At 37.4% G+C, this 22,017-nt stretch overlaps 1 protein-coding gene and 1 long non-coding RNA gene across 2 annotated transcripts; one reads left to right on the top strand and one right to left on the bottom strand.

Annotated features, from left to right (window-relative positions):
• Positions 1–16,170: 16,170 nt before the first annotated feature.
• On the top strand, positions 16,171–16,557 carry LOC141618869 (uncharacterized). The gene has a single exon (XM_074435932.1). The coding sequence runs from the start codon at positions 16,171–16,173 to the stop codon at positions 16,555–16,557; it is 387 nt and encodes a 128-aa protein (XP_074292033.1).
• A 654-nt stretch (positions 16,558–17,211) lies between these two features.
• LOC141623737 (uncharacterized) lies at positions 17,212–21,665 on the bottom strand. The gene is made up of 2 exons (XR_012533571.1): positions 21,063–21,665; positions 17,212–20,690 (listed from the first exon to the last, which is right to left on the bottom strand). It is a non-coding gene; the product is annotated as an uncharacterized LOC141623737 (long non-coding RNA).
• Between the last annotated feature and the right edge of the window lie 352 nt (positions 21,666–22,017).

Below are 22,017 nucleotides of genomic sequence, written 5' to 3'. Positions count from 1 at the left end.
ATATTTTATGAGTATGTTGATTTTTAATATGTTAAAAATACATTACATTGTGACATGTCATGTAACATATTACATGTGACAAAATTGACAAATGACAAAATATAAAATGGACTTTCCATTTTATAAGTGCCGAAAAATTGGAGGGTTTAAGGTGTATATTGTGTTTTTTTTTTTTATTTAAGTGGAAAACACAATGATGAAAACCTAACTTGTAGCATTGCATGCCTATTTTTCTTGGGTAGAAAAACTAGCCCATGCATTGGACATCATACTTCCTCCAACCGGTTTTCACTTGGGTAATAGAGGATGTTTCCTCTACAATTATTCATTCACATCTTTTATATTTCTCTAGTGTAAGAAAAATGCTTTCTCTCTACACATCTTATGAGATTTCTAGAGAAATAAAACCTCACAAAATACTCCCTCTTGACCAAAATATTCAAGAGAAAAATACAATTTATTTTGTGTCATATTTTAAGTAAAACTAATATTATTACTAGATCTAAATAATATTGGTTATTATGAGTTTTCCTTGGGTATATGCTTTTGGGAGGGATTCTATACTTGAATCCTTGTTCTTCCATTTGGAGAGCTCAAGAACAAGTGAGTAGGAGAACTCACTTCTGCCCATATATCCGAAAATCATATGGTGAGAAAACGATTTCTTGTCTAATTTTATTAATTGTTTGCATGCATAAGATTTGTTATTAATTTTATGACTAAATTAAAATCATCACATATATGAATATGTTGTATAATGAGATCTAGATTTCTAACAAGCGGTATCAAGAGCCTTGGTTGTTTGCATGCAAATCGGTTATAGTTTTTCCGAGTTATACGATTAACATATAAAACTTATAAATTTGTGTTTATTATGATATATCACGAAATTTATTGTGCATGTTAAAGTTTCTAATCCTAAAATGTATTTAGGATATTTTGGTTAATTTATGGATTTTTATTGTTCATCTTATATAATAATGGCATTAAAAATGTGATTTTATGATTAAAATGTCATTTTTGGACGAAAATTAGCTAAACCTTGAATTTTCCAGTGGTTTTTGGATATGTTTTCACATATATTATTTTTAGATGACCTGTAAATTTTCATTATTTTTGGAGTTCTTATACTCGAAATATGGATTTTTCATGATAAAAATCGAATTTAAATGAAAAATAGGTTAATATGAGAAATATTTCGAATATGGTCATAGAAATTTAGTATGTTGTCACATGAAATTTTACAAGATGTGTGTAAAATAATAGGCTATAATGAAGTCTTCATGCATGATTTATGGATTTTTGATGAAAAATAGCATAAATAGTGACTTAATTAGTGAAAAATTGCTAAAACATACTTCATGACTAAGAAAAAACGTCACATGTTGCATTTTATTATCTATTTCAGATCTAAAATTGAAAAGTTGGTGAATATAATTTTTCTCATGTATTTATGATTATAAATGTTAAATCCGATAAACCGCAACATTGTTTTTCCCGATAATTTTTGAAATTTTTAACTTAAGTTTTTTGAACATTATGAGTGTCATGGTATTTTTACAGAATGTTCACAAGTTTTAAATTTCAAATTTCAAATTTATTTGGAATTTTTGTGATTTATTTGAAGTTTATTGCCTTTTTATTGTAGTTTTAAGTCCATTAATGAACAATTTTAGAAATATGAGTTAATTATGGTCAAATAGTTAGTGGAGACTAATTTTGAGTCCTAAGAGGTTAGGGTAATTAACTTATGCATAAATATGAATTTATGTATTTTATTGTGATTTTAAAACGTTGAATCACGCAAATCCGTAAAAACCGTGTAATATACGATATTGGCTACTTAAAGGCGATTTAGCATAAAATTGGGCATGTTCATACATATTATAATTCTGCATTTTCTTTATGATTGTCATAATTTTATTTTATGTAATTTTTTGAATTATGTAATTTTTACTTAGTATGGCCTTAGTTTTTAATTGGTATTACCCGAAATGTATGGGAATATCGATTCGGTTGTAATTTATTGTGATCTCGTATCACCGTTTTGTAATTTAATAGATTTATTTTATTTTAATTACAAATGTATAATAGGAAATTATGTAATTTGTTATGTAATTTATTTATTCCGGAGTTCCTTGAAGACGGTGTCACTTAAGAAAGACGATACATAAAGACGGTGTTACCTCGAGATGTGCGCCTAAACCGAAGTTCAAGGGACCAATGGAGTTGGTTTCCGAATTTGTAATAGTTTATTAGATTTACTATTTTAGGAAGGCCATACTAGGATTTAATTTATGCTTTGCATTTTATTTATATGTCGCATGCATCGCTAAATCGCCATAACTAAAACATGCATTGTCATTTTAATCGAGTTTATCGACCGTGTCAATTATAATTATCGTAGTTCACCGCTTTAGTTCACTTAAAACGTGATAGATAATAAATTGACATGACCTCTCGCTAAAAATAATCAATTGAGACTTAGCCTTACCAAAAATTAGAAACCGTGAAGTACCAATTTCGCAAGGGAGTTGAGCCGGCTTTACCGTAAGACAAACCTTGTTACGTTGGTGAAGTGGGTGATAAATGTCTATCCACCGAATTCATGTTGATGAGGGATGAATCGGCCCTACCGTGCCCAAGTTGATGTGGATTTGGATCATGGACACATTTATTCGAAATTTGTATTGAGCTCAACGGAAGTATTCGTGACCGTAGTCGCATGTGTTCTGGGCTAAAGATAAATGTTAATGTAATTTTATCGACCAAGAGTTCTAAAAGTAGAATTGATTAAAGTGTTAATCCACCGAGTTATATTGATAAGGGATGAATCGGCCCTACCGTGCCCAAGTTGATATGAATTTGGATCTTGGAATCATTTATCATAGTTGGGTAGAGGTCACTATGTAAATGCTTTACTTGTAATTTACAAGTATTAATAAAACGATAAATGTTAAGTTTTCCACTATTCCGTTATCATATTGTTCTATTTCTTTACCACAATCCATATACGATATCATTTCGATTTTTGATTCAAATCTCCATTAAAACATCGTAACTAAAGACAAATTTGAATTTTCTTCTAAAAGACTTAGAATTATCCATTGCTAAGGATCTCTTGTAAAGAGTATAGATTAGAATTATTCATTATCAAACAGGTTTTTGATTCTTGACTAACACATCTACTTACAATGGATTGTTATTCATATACTTAATTGAATTAAGTACCTTGAAGCGATAAATTGTTTTGGTAATTAGATTTGTCAGAATTCGTAATTGACCAAAATAACGCAACCACTTCAATGAAAGTTTTAAGACTAAAACGAACAAATGAAGAGTAATCTTCATGAATTCAATTTTGCTTCTCAAAGCAAAGACTCATTGAAATGAGTGGGAGCATTCTCTTAAACCGTTAAGATGAGGACGAGGTTCAAGAAGTAAGGATTATAATGGAATTGATACAAGGTAATGTTAAAGGTAAAGTTGTTGAGAATGACGATACTAAACCTATCAATCTCAACCAATAAAGTTTCCATTGTCTTAAATGTTGGACACAAGAAAGGAAACTACCCCAAATTATTGAAGAATCAACAAGTTAGTTGTGGGACATCTAATAGGATCTTCTTATTTAAATGTTTATTTGATTGACATAAATTTTGCTAGAACTACTTCGTCAATATTAGAAACCAATGGAGGTTTTCATCATTGTACTTGATACATAGGATGATTAGAATATGACGACTAGCAACAATAATGTTGAGAGATAGAGTTATTGTGTAATCAATCTAGTTTTGGGTTTATAGTTGTACTTAATTATGACTATTAAGTACATAAACTCTAAATAAGAATATATACTTGTTAAGATACAAAAGAGGTTTCACTTTTGTGACCCTATACACCACGATTTGATGTATGGCTAGCCCATTATCAAGGTGATTGTATTCTAAACCAAAAATAGAATGATATATCATGTAGATGATGCAAGACTCAAATTGGTAACCCAAGATTGAACCTTAGATTCTGGAATGACGAACGCAAAGAGTTATCGAGTACTCTTGAAACCATTAGATTGTTAATGGTATATGCGTATCTTGTATTCAAAGCAAGATGTCTCGTGCCTTTTGGTTGAAAAGGAGATCGAGGTTGTAAATCATTGATCCAAAATAGGTTGATCATTTTCTTTTACCAACGATTTAGGTTGACACTAATGTGTTCACTTAATAAGGTAAATAGAAAAATCTTTGAAGAAGTTCAAAAGTTCAAAGAAGCACGACTTAGTCGTGATGGGATTATCAAAGTGAAGACTTTGATATAAGCCAAAGGAAATGTGATATTGTATCACAAGTTAATCTCTCTTATCACGCATTATGGAATAATGTGTGGTTGGATAAGAATTCAAACGCTATTCGACATGGTTTGGACTTCAATCAAGTTACTTTGAGTTACTTGATCCTTTTGGGGATTTTATCATTTTGTCTAAGTTATTTTTCCACTAAATCTAGAACAAATCATATGAGATATGAAATGGTAGGGTACCATGTTTGTAAGTTTTCACAAGGAACAAATGCTCATTTTTCCCTTTCAATTATCACGAGTACGACGGGTTTGCGGCTCGTGAAGCTGTCTTTCTAAAATACAAGTTTATTTCTAGAAGACAGAGTGGGAGAGATTATTCAAGAGCCACAAAGAATGCCACAAAGAATGTTATGTCGCAAGAAACTGGTCTTTCTTGGCTACATGAGACGTTTTGTGTAAGATGTTGTTCTTTAAAACCTAGGAGGTTAAACTCGTCACTTGTTGAAAATGATGAATTCATGCTACTTCTAAGAAAGTAAAGAGCTTATAACTTACAAAAGAAATCATTTGATTCAAGTTGATTACTTCTAGAAAGTAATGAACATATGACTTACATGAGAATGTTTAAGCCACAACTCAATACAAGGCTTAGAGCCATGAAAATCCGAAATAAAAGGCTTGATTAGTTGCAAAGGGTTTTGCACTAATAAAGAGAGATTTCAAAGCTTGATTGGTTGCATAGGGTTTTGCACTAGTTGAAATGCTTAGGTCTATTTGGATCTTCTTAGGGATTGTGTTTCATTATGAAATACATAGCGAGTGAATCTAAAACCTACTTCTTCAAAAGAAGGAATGTATTCAATACAAGTCTTGAATTTTGTAGATTCTTGCAATCCTAAGATAATGTGAAACTTAAGAGAGGGTCTTAAGTAGGACATCAGTGAGTTGGAATCAATGTTTTGATCATATTATAAAACTTTTCTCGATAAGTCGAGAAGTTGTGTTTATACATGGAGTTTAGTGGGAGTTACGGAAATTTTAATTAGTCTTATATGTGGATGACATATTGATCATTGAGAATGATTTAAGACTTTGGAGAAATATAGTACATCTTTAATATCCGGATTTATGGAGATAAATCTACATGATATTAGCGTCAAATAAGAAGTCTTATGTTTATAAGATTCATGACTAGTTCAATCGAGTTGAACATATTTGATTGATTCCATTTGCTTCCGCTGCCGGATCAATTAAATAGGAAATGATGTATAACACTTCATATACTTTGAGTATGATGAATCGTTTCAAAATCGAATTCAAGAAATAATTACCAAGTAGCCATATTGATTACCCTTAAGTGCTTGCAGAAGCATTAAGGATATAATGCAAAGTGTTTTTGATGCAATTTTGTGTAAGGGTGTTACACAAGTGACAATTGACAATTGAGATTGCGCATGGTTTCCGACAAAACCATAATCAAAACACATTAGGATGGTTAAGATACCATTGTAGGCTATGTTATTTAAGAAATAGATTTTCTAGAATCGTTCTAGGGAATAAAGAACAATGAGAAATATTTGCAACGGAAATTGAGTACACTTGCAATCATGAGATGTGCAAGAAGGATGAGTCCTGCGCACTGTGAAAACAGTGGAAGCTATTCTAAGGCTAGAGGGCCTATGTCTTGATTGGATCTCGACACGTACTCAGAAAGTTTTGTAATGCAAATGTATACATTACAAAGGAAAACGAGTATGTAGTGAGGTTGAGTAAGGTACAACAAGTTGATAAAACCTACTAACCAAAGCCTTCTCAAAGGCTAAACATGATGAGTCATGTCATTTCAATTTAATTGAAATGAACAACTACATACAAGATCAAATTAGATTATAGAACATGAAATAGTAATCAGGCATTGACTATTCATATGTGATAATCGCATTTGTCGTTCGAGTTTTTCTTTAAAAACTCCTTTTATACTTTGTTACATCCAAACGGGTTGTAGAGACAACATTGAACCCCGTTAAAGTGAACCCGGATTAACATGGTATTCGCCCATAGTCACTTGTATGAGGTGACATCTCGAAGTGACTAGAGTGTGATGCGATTGATGGCAAGTTCAAGTGCCATGGAGTCATATGAGAATGACTAGTCGATCACATAGGCAGACTGTTAGGAACACTTTGTCGGGCCTTATGACCGCTTATAGAGTTATTGCAAATTTATATAGCCTGGTCGTGGCGAGAGCTACTATAATATTCTAATGAGTCGATTCTTTTGACTAAAGACTATTCGCCTAAGATGGCACAGTTTCAGATTAACTTTGATTTGTGTTACTACGACCTTCGTAAATGGGGTCAAATGGGCATATTTTGGGTTATGATGGTTGTGGCTAGTCGAAGGGAATGAGTGCGATAGGAATTGTCTATCCCCTTGTCAAGGTTAAAACAATATCTCAAGGCCACTCGAGGAGTAATGAACTGGAAATGCGTGGCCACGCTCGGAAGGTATCCATGGTGGATAATTCCGGTCAATCAGTTATTCTCCAGATCGAGGAAACCACTCTCGATATGATCACTTGCAAGTACAACCTGAAAGACACCTTGCATTGAGTGGGAGATAGTAATAGGACAAGAGAATTGGTGACGCACACTTGTCGAGGACAAGTGGGAGATTGTTGGAATATGTGTCCTCCGACAATAATGCGATCACAACTGTTGATCATGATGATCACATGTTTAAATCTCATTTTAAGAATACATGTGGGATGTAATATTTTACAGTCAACTGGTCCACACATATCGGTAATGATTGGCTGACTAGAGTTTGACATTACTGTCGTGCGACGGTGGTGATCAGTTGATCCCCTTAGGTCATACCTAAGGAAATACTCTTAATTGATTATTTAATTAATCGTATACCAATACGAGTTGATTAAATTGCTTAAAATTGAAGGATGATTTTGTGAGTATAATTAACGTATCTTATTATATGATTAAATGAGACACGGTCTAAGTAATCGAATTGTTTTATTACTTAGATGAAATTATTGTTTACAGAAACAATTGAAACAGAATGAATAAATTATTATAAATACAGAATGTTGTGGTTTATAATACGGAAACACTTTTGGCACAAGTAATTACGAATTACTAGTCGATTTTGTAAATGACATATTTTATGAGTATGTTGATTTTTAATATGTTAAAAATACATTACATTGTGACATGTCATGTAACATGTTACATGTGACAAAATTGACAAATGACAAAATATAAAATGGACTTTCCATTTTATAAGTGCCGAAAAATTGGAGGGTTTAAGGTGTATATTGTGTTTTTTTTTTTTATTTAAGTGGAAAACACAATGATGAAAACCTAACTTGTAGCATTGCATGCCTATTTTTCTTGGGTAGAAAAACTAGCCCATGCATTGGACATCATACTTCCTCCAACCGGTTTTCACTTGGGTAATAGAGGATATTTCCTCTACAATTATTCATTCACATCTTTTATATTTTTATAGTGTAAGAAAAATGCTTTCTCTCTACACATCTTATGAGATTTCTAGAGAAATAAAACCTCACAAAATACTCCCTCTTGACCGAAATATTCAAGAGAAAAAATACAATTTATTTTGTGTCATATTTTAAGTAAAACTAATATTATTACTAGATCTAAATAATATTGGTTATTATGAGTTTTTCTTGGGTATATGCTTTTGGGAGGGATTCAATACTTGAATCCTTGTTCTTCCATTTGGAGAGTTCAAGAACAAGTGAGTAGGAGAACTCACTTGTGCCCATATATCCGAAAATCATATGGTGAGAAAACGATTTCTTCTCTAATTTTATTATTGTTTGCATGCATAAGATTTGTTATTAATTTTATGACTAAATTAAAATCATCACATATATGAATATGTTGTATAATGAGATCTATATTTCTAACATATCTCACACCGTCACACACACAATCACATCAGTCCCATCAATCTCAATCACCGACTGTCCACTGGACCAGCCCTGCCAGTGGGGGACCGCAGCCGTACCCACCAAATCCCTGCTTCTCATAATGAGCGATAACCCTGTCCATTAATGTGCACATCCCCTTCCGTGGCGGGTTCCACGAAGGGCGAAACTAGGGCGTGAGCCACTCCCGCAAGTGACCCCACTCAGCCGAGGACACGCCTCGAGAACCAGAGACAAACAATCACAATCAACAACCGTCACAATACAATTACTATATTATTCAATCAACCACAACACATCAACATCACATTATGGGACTAATACTGAGTAGGAAATCCTACCTGGAAAGCACAACTATCAGACGGTCTCAACAGTTGTATCAAAAAGTCTCTTCTACAAAACCTCCTCCTATCATACAAACACATAAACACTACCAAATCACAATCTACACAAAACTCCCAAATTCCCATATTAGGGTTTAAACAACTTAAAGGAAATACCATAAAAACGGTACATAGGTCTTACCCTCGACGCAAGGATCTCAACGGTATAACGAACGATGAAAACCGACCTTCCAAACTCCGGGATTTGCTAACAATGCGATTAAAGTGAAGAACGTACTTTGCTTTCTCTCTTGACAGTAATTTAGGTTTTGAAAAGTGTTTAGAACAATGACGGAAAAGATTATATACCTTAATCGCATAATTAACAAAACCCGAGAAATAACTCCCCGTAAACCGGCTACTCGATCGAGTAGCTAAAGTACTCGATCGAGTGCCCCCTTACTCGATCGAGTATCCCAGTTACTCGATCGAGTACCCAACAGGTCAGAAACTATTTTAAAACGCAACTCGCCTTTACTCGACAGAGTAAGGCCTACTCGATAGAGTACCCAGAGACTCATAAATAAAGAGTATTACAGTCTTCCCTCCTTAAAAGGAACTTCGTCCCCGAAGTTCAAACCACCACAAAACAAAGATACACCCACAACACTCCCGACTCAACAACCAAAACAAAACTCAACATAAAACATGTTACTAACCCAAACTCATCCCGACAACCATACCGACACAACATAAAAAAGGGTACAAAAAATCTTAAAAACTCTTCGCGATCATCTCCTACCCCCCTAAAAGAAACAAGGTTACGTCCCCGTAACCATACATAACTGATCAAAAAGGAAAGGGTAACGCTCTTTCATGGCCTCCTCTGGCTCCCATGTAGCTTCCTCGGTCTCGTGGTTAGACCAAAGGATCTTAAGCAACACTGTCTCACCACTCCTAGTCTTCCTAACCTTTCGGTCAAGAATCTGCTTAGGCACCTCAAGATATGATAAGGACTCATCTAGCTCTAAGCTCTCTGCCTCTAACACATGTGACGGATCACTCACATACTTCCGCAGCTGCGATATATGAAACACATTATGCACTCTCTCTAACGCAGCTGGTAAAGCCAGACGATATGCAACTTCCCCAACTCGCTCTAAGATCTCATAAGGCCCGATAAACTTCTAACTCAGCTTGCCTTTCTTCCCAAATCTCATTACCCCACGCATAGGAGACACTTTCAGAAGAACCTTGTCCCCAACCTGAAACTCTATATCTCGGCGATGTAGATCTGCATAGCTCTTTTGCCTATCCTGAGCTGCTCTCATCCGTTCCCTGATCATCTTAATCTGTTCAACCATCTCATGTACCATATATGGTCCTAAAACAACTGCCTCAGCACTATCGTCCCAACAAATCGGACTCCTACATCTCCTCCCATACAAAGCCTCAAACGGTGCCATACCAATACTAGTGTGGTAGCTGTTGTTGTAAGAAAACTCTATCAAATCTAACCTCTGTTCCCAGCTACCACCAAAGTCCATCACACAAGCTCGTAACATAACCTCAAGAGTTTTGATCGTTCTCTCAGTCTGACCGTCTGTCGCAGGATGAAATGCTGTACTCATCTTCAAAGTTGTTCCCAATGATTCCTGCAACTCTTTCCAAAACCTTGATATAAATCTCGCATCTCTGTCAGACACTATGTCCTTAGGGACTCCATGTAACTTAAGCACGTTCTTTCGATAGGACATAGCCAATTGTGCTTTAGTCCATGTATCTTTCATTGGAACAAAGTGAGCTGACTTTGTCAGTCGATCCACTATTACCCAAATCATGTTGTTACCCTGTTGACTCTTTGGAAAAACCACGATAAAATCCATAGAAATGGACTCCCACTTCCACTCAGGTACCTCTAAAGACTGAATCTTACCTTGTGGTCGTCGCTGTTCCCCTTTAACTCTCTGGCATGTCAAACAACGGGCCACAAACTCTGCTGTTTCTTTCTTCATCCCAGGCCACCAAAACGTGTTCTTCAAATCCTTGTATAGCTTGTCACCACCTGGATGTACTGAATATGGTGTACAATGTGCCTCTGTCATGATTGTCTTTTTCAGCTCCTCGTCATTAGGGACACACCACCTACCATCGAACCTCAAACTACCATCTGTGTGAATGGAGAATCGAGACACTGTCCCTTTTTCTACTCCAGCTCTCCACTCAACCATCTTAGGATCCAAAGCCTGTTTACCACGAATATCCTCATAAAGATCAGGATGTACTGTCAAATCTCCTACAGCATCTCCTCTCTGCATCATATGTATACCAAACTTCGCTACCTCATCTCTCAACCTCATCAAAGATAGAGCTGTACACAAAGAATGTACACTCTTCCTACTCAAAGCATCTGCAACAACATTGGCCTTCCCTTCATGGTAGATAATTTCCATGTCATAGTCGCCAATCAGCTCCATCCACCTCCTATGTCTCATGTTCAACTCCTTTTGAGTGAAAATATACTTGAGACTCTTGTGATCAGAAAATACCTTAAAGATTGCTCCATAAAGGTAATGTCTCCATATCTTGAGAGCAAACACCACTGCACCCAACTCCAGATCATGAGTAGGGTAGTTCTCCTCATAAGGCTTCAATTGCCTAGAAGCATAGGCAATCACTTTACCGTTCTGCATCAACACACATCCCAACCCATTCTTTGAGGCATCTGTATAAACCTCAAAGTTCTCGATCCCTTCAGGCAATGCTAAGATAGGAGTTGTGGTCAAACGCTCCTTTAATGTTTGGAACGCCGTCTCACAACTCTCATCCCAACGAAACCTGTTCTCTTTTCTCATCAACGCTGTCATAGGTCTAGCTATCTTTGAGAAATCTTTCACAAACCGTCTGTAGTACCCAGCTAAACCCAGAAAACTCCTGATCTCAGCAACATTCTTTGGTGCTTTCCACTTTGTCACTGCCTCAATCTTCGCCGGATCCACAGCTACTCCCTCCTTTGAGATCACATGCCCCAGAAAAGCAACTTTCCCTAACCAGAACTCGCACTTGGACAGTTTAGCGTACAACTCATGCTCCCTCAAAGTCTGCAACACAATCCTCAGATGCTCCTCATGCTCCTCCTTAGTCTTGGAGTAGACTAAGATGTCATCGATAAACACCACCACAAACTTATCCAAAAACTGTCTGAAGATCATATTCATCAAATCCATAAACACTGCCGGTGCATTAGATAACCCAAACGGCATCACCACATACTCATAATGGCCATACCTCGACGTGAAAGTTGTCTTTGGTATGTCCACCTCTCTAATCTTCACATGATGGTACCCCGACCTCAAATCAATCTTGGAAAAGACTGATGCACCACTCAACTGATCAAACAAGTCATCTATCCTTGGCAAAGGATACTTGTTCTTCAGTGTCACTCGGTTCAGAGCTCTATAATCTATGCACAACCTCAAACTCCCATCTTTCTTCTTCACAAAAAGGACTGGTGCTCCCCACGGCGATACACTTGGTCTAATGTATCCCTTCTCTATCAGATCATCTAACTGCTTCCTAAGCTCCTCCATCTCCTTAGGACCCATCCGGTACGGTGCCTTAGAGATTGGCCCCGTCCCCGGTTTCAACTCAACTGTGAAATCTATCTCTCTCTTAGGTGGCAACCCCGGAATCTCCTCCGGAAACACATCCTCAAACTCTCCCACCACTGGTATCTGATCAACCGTCGGACTCTCTATCCGGTCATCTCTCACATGGCACAAGATCAAAGGACATCCCTTCCTCGGATAAGACTTCAAAGTAATAGCTGCAATCAACTTAACTTTGGGTTTGACCAGAAACCCACGATAAGACACACTAACACCCTTAGAACCTCTTAAAGACACTTTCTTTTGATGACAGTCTATCTTAGCTTTATACTTTCCCAACCAATCCATCCCAACTATCATCTCAAAACCGCTAAAAGAAAACTCTAGCAAGTCTACGGGTAGATCAACTTGCCCAACTATCATAGGTACATCCCTATATATCCTCCCACATGTTACAGACTCACCCGAAGGTATAAAAACTTCCTCACTAACAGACTCATATACCCTCAAACCCAACCGTTTAACATGACTCGAAGATACAAACGACTGAGACGCCCCCGAATCAAACAAAACAAAGGTATGAATACCGTTAACAAGAAAAGTACCGGTGATAACGTGTGCATCATCTTCAGCTGCTTTCTTCTCCATCATGAACAGCTTTCCACTGGTCTTCTGTCCACGTCCCTGGACAGTGCTGGCTGATGTGGTCGGCTTAGCACCCGACCCTTGATTGTTGTTGTTGTTCGTCGGTGGTTTCTGATAAGAATTACCGCCGTTGTGGTTACCTCCACTTTGATATCTCTGACTTCCCCGGTTTGCCCATGATCCAGTCGGTCTATTGCTCGCATAGCTCTGTGCAGGTCTCTGGAAAGTTCCAGGTGCACTTGTGCACTCATGCCTCTTGTGGCCTACACCACCACAACTATAGCAGGTCACTCCCCAACTACCACTAACACTTCCACGGCCACGCCTAAAGGAAGTCCCAGCACTGAATCCTGACCCAAAAGAAAACCCCTTAGCTTGATTGTGGTTGCCTTTCTTGTGACTAGATTGGCCTCCACCCTCACTCTCAGCCTTTCTTTTCTCACTCACTCTCTCCTGAGCCATCTCCACCAACCTCTCAGCTCTCCCCCCCTCTCATAAAGCTTCCTTAACATCGGTAAGGACTCCCACAGGTAACTTGTCCATGATCTTGGGGTCAACCCCTCTCAAACCTCGGCGCCATTCTCCTCCTCACTCAAACCCATATCCTCAGCATACCTAGACTTCTCATTAAACTGCCTGTAGTACTCGGCCACAGAATGTCAGATGTCATCTTAAACCCATCGAACTCCTCTCTCAACTTACTCCTCACATGCTCCGGTACGAACTCTTTTCTCATAGCCTTACGAAACTCTTCCCAAGGTATAGCAGGTAAACCTTGGTTCGCATACAACTCCTTAGCACTCACCTTCACCGTATCCCACTACTTGCCAGCTGCCTCCCTCAGGTAGAACGCAGCTTGTTCTACTCTCATCTCATTAGGACAGTGAACCAAATCTAGTATGTTCTCCATCTCTCTATGCCAGTTATCAAGAAGGTTAGGCTCCCCAACCCCCTTGTACTCTTTCGGGTTAAACCTCGCTATATAGAGGCTGATTTTAGAGTGATCAACCTCCTTATCCTTATCCTTATCCTTATCCTTTCCCACAGTCCTTAAAGTCTCCGTAAGAGCATCCTGATGCTCCAACATCTTAACGATATCATCTATGTTCATAAGCTCAGCTCTCGCATACAAAACATTCTTCTTGGGCGGCATCTTGAAACTATATCAGAAAAGGGGTGGATATAAACATACGTACCAAGACCTCAAAACACGAAAGCAACTGCCCAGGACATACTCGATCGAGTTCCCTAACCGACTCGATCGAGTAACAGGCTACTCGATCGAGTGCCCATCATACTCGATCGAGTGCCCCGACTCCAGACCCAAAACAGACCTTATGACCTCTAACATACTCGACCGAGTAGCCCGGCTACTCGATCGAGTGACCCCCTACACGATCGAGTGCCCGAGGTACTCGATCGAGTGCCCAAAAACACGATTCTGGATTCAAATTCGTCAAATACCCACCCGATAAAGTCAGTCCCACTCGAACGAGTCATGCTAACTCAAAAACGCTACCCGCATGTTATATCATATTCCAACATTATAAACAACTTTATAAATCCCAACACTATATCATAACTAAGCATATAATGTTACACAACTTTTCATACAATCAACGAAATAACTCTATCATGTTATTAAACGCCACATAGTAAACATGCATCATGCTTCTCATTCCAACAACAGTTCTATATATCTCATCAATCTTTATTTCACATTCTCAACTTTCTACTCCCAACATCCAACAATTACACATACTTCATCACATCCACACACAAGCTGACAAACAACGCATACGACCTCGACATACACCCCCCCATGTGACCGGTTCAAAATTGTAGGGCAAGTTCGCGACTTCAGGACGTCTCCCAAGCCTTTGCATTAGCTCCTACAACCTTTACCCCGGGTTCATTTTAATTGACTCCCTATATTCATTAGATTCATTGGTTACGGGTTTCGGATCGTCGCTCGATACCATTTGTAACACCCCCATACTCCAAGTGCCTTACCAGGACCACTCAGGTATAAGGATACTACCATCTCGGTTACCCGAGGCATGATAATCATAAGACAATAACGAAACAACATTTAATAGTATAACTTTAGTGAAAAGTACAAACGAAGCCAAATCCCAAAATATGGGTACAAGTTCTCAAACCAACTGTCTAATCAACTAAATGTAAAGTTTATTAAACGACTAAGCTACAGCGGAAGACTTCTATCATCGACAGTGGCACATCCCAAAGAATCCCATGTGACTCAACTCAAACTCGCTCAATTCGCTCACCATCCCCGAATGGATCACCGCAGGTTTTACAAACAACAACACGGGGTCAGTACTAATCACACAATCTATATATATATCAACAATACGATAAACAGATATCTTCACACACACAATCACATCAGTACCATCAATCTCAATCACCGTCCACCGGACCCCGCGCGGGGGACCGCAGCCGTACCCACCAAATCCCCGCTCCTCATAATGAGCGATAACCCTGTCCATTAATGTGCACATCCCCTTCCGTGGCGGGTTCCGCGAAGGGCGAAACTAGGGCGTGAAGCCACTCCCGCAAGTGACCCCACTCAGCCGAGGACACGCCTCGAGAACCAGAGACAAACAATCACAATCAACAACCGTCACAATACAATTACTATATTATTCAATCAACCACAACACATCAACATCACATTATGGGACTAATACGAGTAGGAAATCCTACCCGAAAGCACAACTATCGACGGTCTCAACAAATTTGTATCAAAAGCCTCTTCTACAAAACCTCCTCCTATCATACAAACACATAAACACTACCAAATCACAATCTACACAAACCCCCAAATTCCCATTTTAGGGTTTAAACAACTTAAAGGAAATACCATAAAAACGGTACATAGGTCTTACCCTCGACGCAAGGATCTCAACGGTATAACGAACGATGAAAACCGACCTTCCAAACTCCGGGATTTGCTAACAATGCGATTAAAGTGAAGAACGTACTTTGCTTTCTCTCTTGTGATAATTTAGGTTTTGAAAAGTGTTTAGAACAATGACGGAAAAGATTATATACCTTAATCGCATAATTAACAAAACCCGAGAAATAACTCTCCAGTAAACCTGGCTACTCGATCGAGTAGCCAAAGTACTCGATCGAGTGCCCCTTACTCGATCGAGTATCCCGATTCTCGATCCGAAGACCCAACAGTCGAAACTATTTTAAAACGCAACTCACCCTTACTCGACAGAGTAAGGCCTACTCGATAGAGTACCCAGAGACTCATAAATACGGAGTATTACATCAGCAGTTTGAGAAATTTATGGAGGTCTTGAAGAATATACAAGTGAGTGTGTCTTTCACCGAATTAATCACTCAACTGGCAGCGTATGCGAAGTTTATGAAAGATATCTTGACAAGGAAGCGGTCATTCAATGAAGTGGAGACGGTTGCATTTACTGAAGAGTGCAGTGCTTTATTACAATCCCCCTCTCCACCTAAGCGAAAAAATCCAGGGAGTTTTTCTATTCCTTTTACTATTGGTAGCTTGTCAATTAGTAAGGCTCTTTGTGATTTAGAAGCAAGTGTTACTGTTATGGCATTTTCTATATGCACGAAATTAAATATGGGTCAACTTAATGTGACTAATATGACATTGCAGATAGCTGTCCGTTCTATTAAACACCCTTTAGGTGTCTTAAAAGAATGATAAGGAAAGTCGTATCACCTTAATCAAAGTAAACCTACAGTACTACTAAAAAATAGCTAGTGATAAGACAGGTATCGTATCCACAAGGAGGCGGTAATTATCTAGTTTGTTTTATCTAAGTTCGTCTTAAGGTAACAGTTTTCTTGAAGATTGGTTTTGTTTGTCTGATTTCTAAACTAATTGCAATAAAGTAAATGATGAATTCAATAAGATTTAAAAATCTAGGGATCAAGTTCACTAGGTGGTTATCCGGGGGTGTGATTTAATTAATTAACAGAACAATTTATGTTGTTTAAGGTAAGAAGATCAATCGATTCATTTATGCCCTTTGATCTACACTTAACATACGGTCGCTATAATTAAGCTAGTCTATTCAATTGTCGCAGCCTATATTAGTCTTAACCTAGTCTGTGAAAATCCTAATTTGCTAGACTAATTAACCAATTCTGATCAGTAATTAATTAACTAGATTCAGGACAACATTTGAAAACCCACCAAAAACAATTTAACGATTAATTCATTAATTACCCCCTTCTAACATACATCCTAGATCCCCTTTCACCCTAGATTCACAATTTAGCTACTCATAGTAATTAAACTAACAATAAGACGAATGGAAAACATAATTGAAAGCATGAAAAATATGAACAAAGCAGCAATTATGAATTTGGAACTTTAATAAACGAATAATGAAGAAAGATTAACAAAGTACCCTAATTAGCAAAGTAGATCTGAAAGCAATAAAGTAGCAAAACTAAACTTAGAGTCTTCTTAGAGTTTTAATGTAAAAGAGGAATAACCTAATTTTTGTGTAGGAATTTCCTATTTATAGTATTGCATAATAATTAATTAAACCGATTAAAGGAAAGGTTCGTAGAAAGTATGTGAGACTAGGGTACTCGATCGAGTATTGACACACTCGATCAAGTACCTTCAGCAACTTCAGCTTCGTGTCTTCTTCTCTTCTTATTTTCATCCTGCCGACTCCGCGGTGTTTCCATTTTACTCTTTTGATCCACAAATGCATCCAATCTGCATTAAAACACCAAAAGGCGGAAGTATCGACATTTCTAATATAAACGACATATAATTAAGATATTATAGCATAAACCGTCTCAAAAGCAACTACGGGGAGACATAAATGTGTGTATAATTATGACTCATCAAACTCCCCCAAATCAACTCTTTGCTTGTCCCTAAGCAAAGCATTCACACAATACAAAAGACAATCATACAAATGGTAAATGAATAACTCAGAGCTAATGTTAACACACATACAAATCTCAAGCTACTCATATCTATAACAAAGTAATGACCAATGTGTACCAATAAAACAAATTAAAAGGTACGGGTAAAACAAAACGCAGCTCAAGACCCATGATACCATAGTAAAGACAAATGCCAAATACCTTGATTCTCGCGGATACACTCATGAACTCATAAGTATGTAAGGGTGAGTTATAAATGAAGATAGAAAGAATTAGAACACTCACTCGACTTATGAAACATGCATGCAATCTAATGTGATAGAAATTTCTCCAGCTAATATGCATTCACAATATAGACAAAAATACATGTATCAAGGACAATGAGGATGGAAAATGGGTGAATGGTGTAGAAATGATTTATGCCAAAGGACATATCGATATGTGAGGCTAAGACGGTAGTCGCAACTACTTCTTGCTAACCAATTCCAAACAATAATAAGCATGAATCAACCAACTAGAGAAATTATCTCAAATTTGACAACATATGAGAGACAATAGAAACTACTCTCCAAAAGTGCATTAGACTCTAGCAAATCCTCTTATAATCTCTTAACAAAACCAAATGAAGCAACTCTTTTTTTTTTTCTTTTTTTCTTTTTTTTCGAATTCTTTTTCTTTTTCTCCTTTTTTTCTCGCTCTCTTTTTCACTTCTTTTTTTTTTTCCGTCTTTTCACTTTTGCTTCGTATGTTTTTTCTTTTTTTCACCATAAGAGATATAACACAATTGCTACAAAAATTTAAGCTACTACCCACGAGACATTAAAAGTCCCATTCCCAACCAAAGTAGCAAAATAGACAAGATACTCAAGCAACTACGACTGTCCCGATAAGGTAGGCAAATTCTAGGATTGTAGCTATTAAAATAGGATATGAAACGGCTACAAGGGTTCAAACGGGCTAAACAAAGGTAATGAAAGGCTTATTTGAACCGTAAGAACCGCCTATTCTCATGTACTTAGTCATATGAACGCATAAAAGTATCAAGAAGTTAATGTCACACTTATGCAGTTTGATATTACACATTCCACAAGGAGAACCAAACTCAAGCCCAATTGACAAATGAGACCAGTTTATTAAATGTTCCTTAAATGTTCCTGGCCTAGGAACCTCTATAGACCTCATAATTTAAGTAGTTTACCAACATAATTTTGTCAAATCTAATTAGCATAAGGCATGTCAAATACGGTCAAGACTCGGGTTTGAGCTTCGTTTTCATGAATAACGAGTCAAAAGAATGTACATGGACAACTATTTGGGATTCAAATGCAAAAACAATGCAAATTATCATCATTGATATTCAATTCCACCAAGACTCGACCTAAAACAAAGAAAAAACATGTTTTTGGATTTTATAAATTTTTAAATTTTTATGGATTTTTTTATATAAATGCACAGAACATAATTAAAAGCACAGAACTGAAATAAATATTCTCCCCCAAACCTAAATGTCATAGTGTCCTTATTGTGGGGTCTTTTGCCAAAATAACCATTCTTATAAAACTAATTACTAAAATAACCGTTTTCTAAAATTATTTTCCAAAATAACTAATTTTACTAAACTAGTTTCCTAATTGACCAAAATTAAAACTATGAAAAGCAAACTTCACCAAGCATAGTTTCATCCCTCTTACTTCATTTCAATTTCCACGGTTGCTCGACGACACTTTGGACTTTGGTTGATAATTAGAATGATTTTTGCTAATGTTTTTGGTGTTCTCGTCTCCTAGAAAATAATCAATCTCTTTCTCACTTTCCTTCTACCTCTCCATTAATATCTTCATTGCTAATCTTGCTGGTATGATAAAGCCCCCTTATTCTTTGGGTTTGTTCCAATACTGAACATTTATTCGTAAATCGGTAATAAGATTATGAATTTACGATTGCTAATTTATGAATCCAAGTGAATCACTAGAGCAACAAGCCAAACAACTTTAAAAGTTGTGGTATAAACTTTTGGCCGATAGTTAATCCCAAATTTTTACGGATGCAAAATTTGCTCCCGCGCTCATATACAGGCCGTTCTCCATGTATGAGATTGAGTATGAGATTGAGAGCTGCAAGTTCTTAAATTTGCAACAATATTTATGCTTAGTTAAAAGAAGATTAATGATTATTTATCATGATTGCTAAAGTTAAAAGAAGATTAATGATTAAATATTTTGAAAGAACTCATGATAGTTTGGTTAAATTGGTAAATAATTTTAGAAAATGGTTATTTTGGTAAAAAGTTTTACTAGAATGGTCATTTTGACAAAGGACCCCTCATTGTGATCCTAACAACATATCAATCAAAGAAATCCAACAACAGCAGCCTATAGGACACTACTAACAAAGGAAAGGGGAAATAACTAGCAACCTAGAGATAATACAATAAAAGGAAATGAAAGGAAATATAGTACCGGATGCAAAGTAGGGGATGTAGCGGCAAACTGGCTGTCACTATAGCGCATCCGCATCTGCATCCTCATCAACATATTCGGTACTCACCATCATTCGAAAGTCATCAAATGAGCGATCAATATCCATATTAAGCACTTGAAAGCAGCAGGCCCTTGCTTTGGCTTGATGAAGTGAAACGAGCTCGAAAACCCAAAGGAGACCTGCATAGGACGGATGATGCAGAGAAAAACAAGACCTCACATCCAACATCTTCAAATAGGAATGTAGGTTTGTTAAATATGCCTGTCAGATCAAGCATCTAACTAGCTAAGAAGACAGTGAGTCCAACACGGATGAAAAACAGATTCATCAAGCTGAATAACTAAGGATGGTGGTCAGATGGGTGGGGTCACTCCATACCAGAGTACTTGGTAACTCGAAGTAAGTTTGCCCGTCCTCCGAACCTGTATTTGGGCTTTGGGTGTCCTGTGGTCGTAGTCATAGCGAAGACTAAGTCAGAAAAACTGGTAAGCCAGGTCAATGGGGTTGACATACAGACAGTGACAACTTCAAACATCAAGAATTTGACCTGCAAAATTTCGTCATAGAATACAGCAAACATACATGTGCTGCAAAATTGTCCCTAGAATTCGTTCAAATTAAAGAACCTTAAAATCATACTCAAATTTTGCAAAAAAGATGCACAACCCAGGCCGAAAACCCGTAACAAAGTGTCGATTAACCAATAAACACGACCAATTTTGTTAATAACATCCAGAGTTTGTTGAAATTCAGCAAACCCTAACATTAAAAATAAAACAAATCAATGAAACTAAAGCAATTAGGGGTGGAAAACACCTGATATTGATTGTAGGATGCCAATTTAAACCTCCTTGAATCAATTAGAACCCTAGCACAACTGGATTCGAACCCATAGCTACCTAGAAAGCAACCAGAAGCAGCAAATTAGCACCGATATGAGAGTAAATAAGATGGATATGGGCGTGGGTTTTCTTTCGCGGCGATAGCCACAGCAGGGGACGATGGAGGTGGATGTGAAGGTCAGACGTCATCGCAGTGGCAAGGTCGCATCAGTAAGCGACGGCCTTCGGTGGCTGACTTGGTGGTCATGGAAGCTGGGGGTGACTGAGATAACTAATAAGGATACCGGCGCATGATTCGAGCACGGAGAAACAGCAGAGCACCGGACGGAGGCGACATAACGGCGGTGGTGAGACGGAGTGGATGGCGCGGAGGTAGCGAGAGATAGGATTGAAGAGGGTGATTTAGGAAGATTAATAAGAGAGTGAAGAGGGAGATTGGAGTTGAAGATCTGGGTAATAAAGAGTTTTTGTTAAGAATTAATGAAAAGAGGCTAAAATTGCTATAGACGACTTTACTCAATCGAGTTCTAGGCTAGTCGATCGAGGAATCAAATTCCGTCTTACCCAACTTTCGACATTCCAGTTTATAATTAAATTATTAGTATCCTTGATCGAGTGGTTATATTACTCGATCGAGGGACCAAAAACACGTCCCTTCTTTTCCTGTCTAATTAATTTACGCCTTAAATTCTTATTTACTGCAATAAATCTCACAAAACTCGCCAAATTCACTTCCTCAGAGCACTCAAGACATGAACACGACCCATATTTAAGACAACCTAAACTAAATAATGACGATATTAAATGCAAGTACATTCTAAACTTCACAAATTAAATATGATAAAAGTCCGGACTGCCTCCCGATAGCGCTTGTTTCAGATAGGTCCCGCAAGACCTTTTTTTTGTCTTTATAAATCAATTTCCCGCAA

Source organism: Silene latifolia, chromosome X, assembly GCF_048544455.1.
Source record: "Silene latifolia isolate original U9 population chromosome X, ASM4854445v1, whole genome shotgun sequence".
NCBI classification, from domain to species: domain Eukaryota; kingdom Viridiplantae; phylum Streptophyta; class Magnoliopsida; order Caryophyllales; family Caryophyllaceae; genus Silene; species Silene latifolia.
The sequence above is the reverse complement of the archived record's forward strand: the minus strand, read 5'-3'. Positions and strand labels throughout refer to the sequence as shown.

Excerpts from the sequence above, each read along its gene's own strand:
- LOC141618869 (XM_074435932.1), top strand. The coding sequence starts at position 16,171 with ATGGAGGTCTTGAAGAATATACAAGTGAGTGTGTCTTTCACCGAATTA.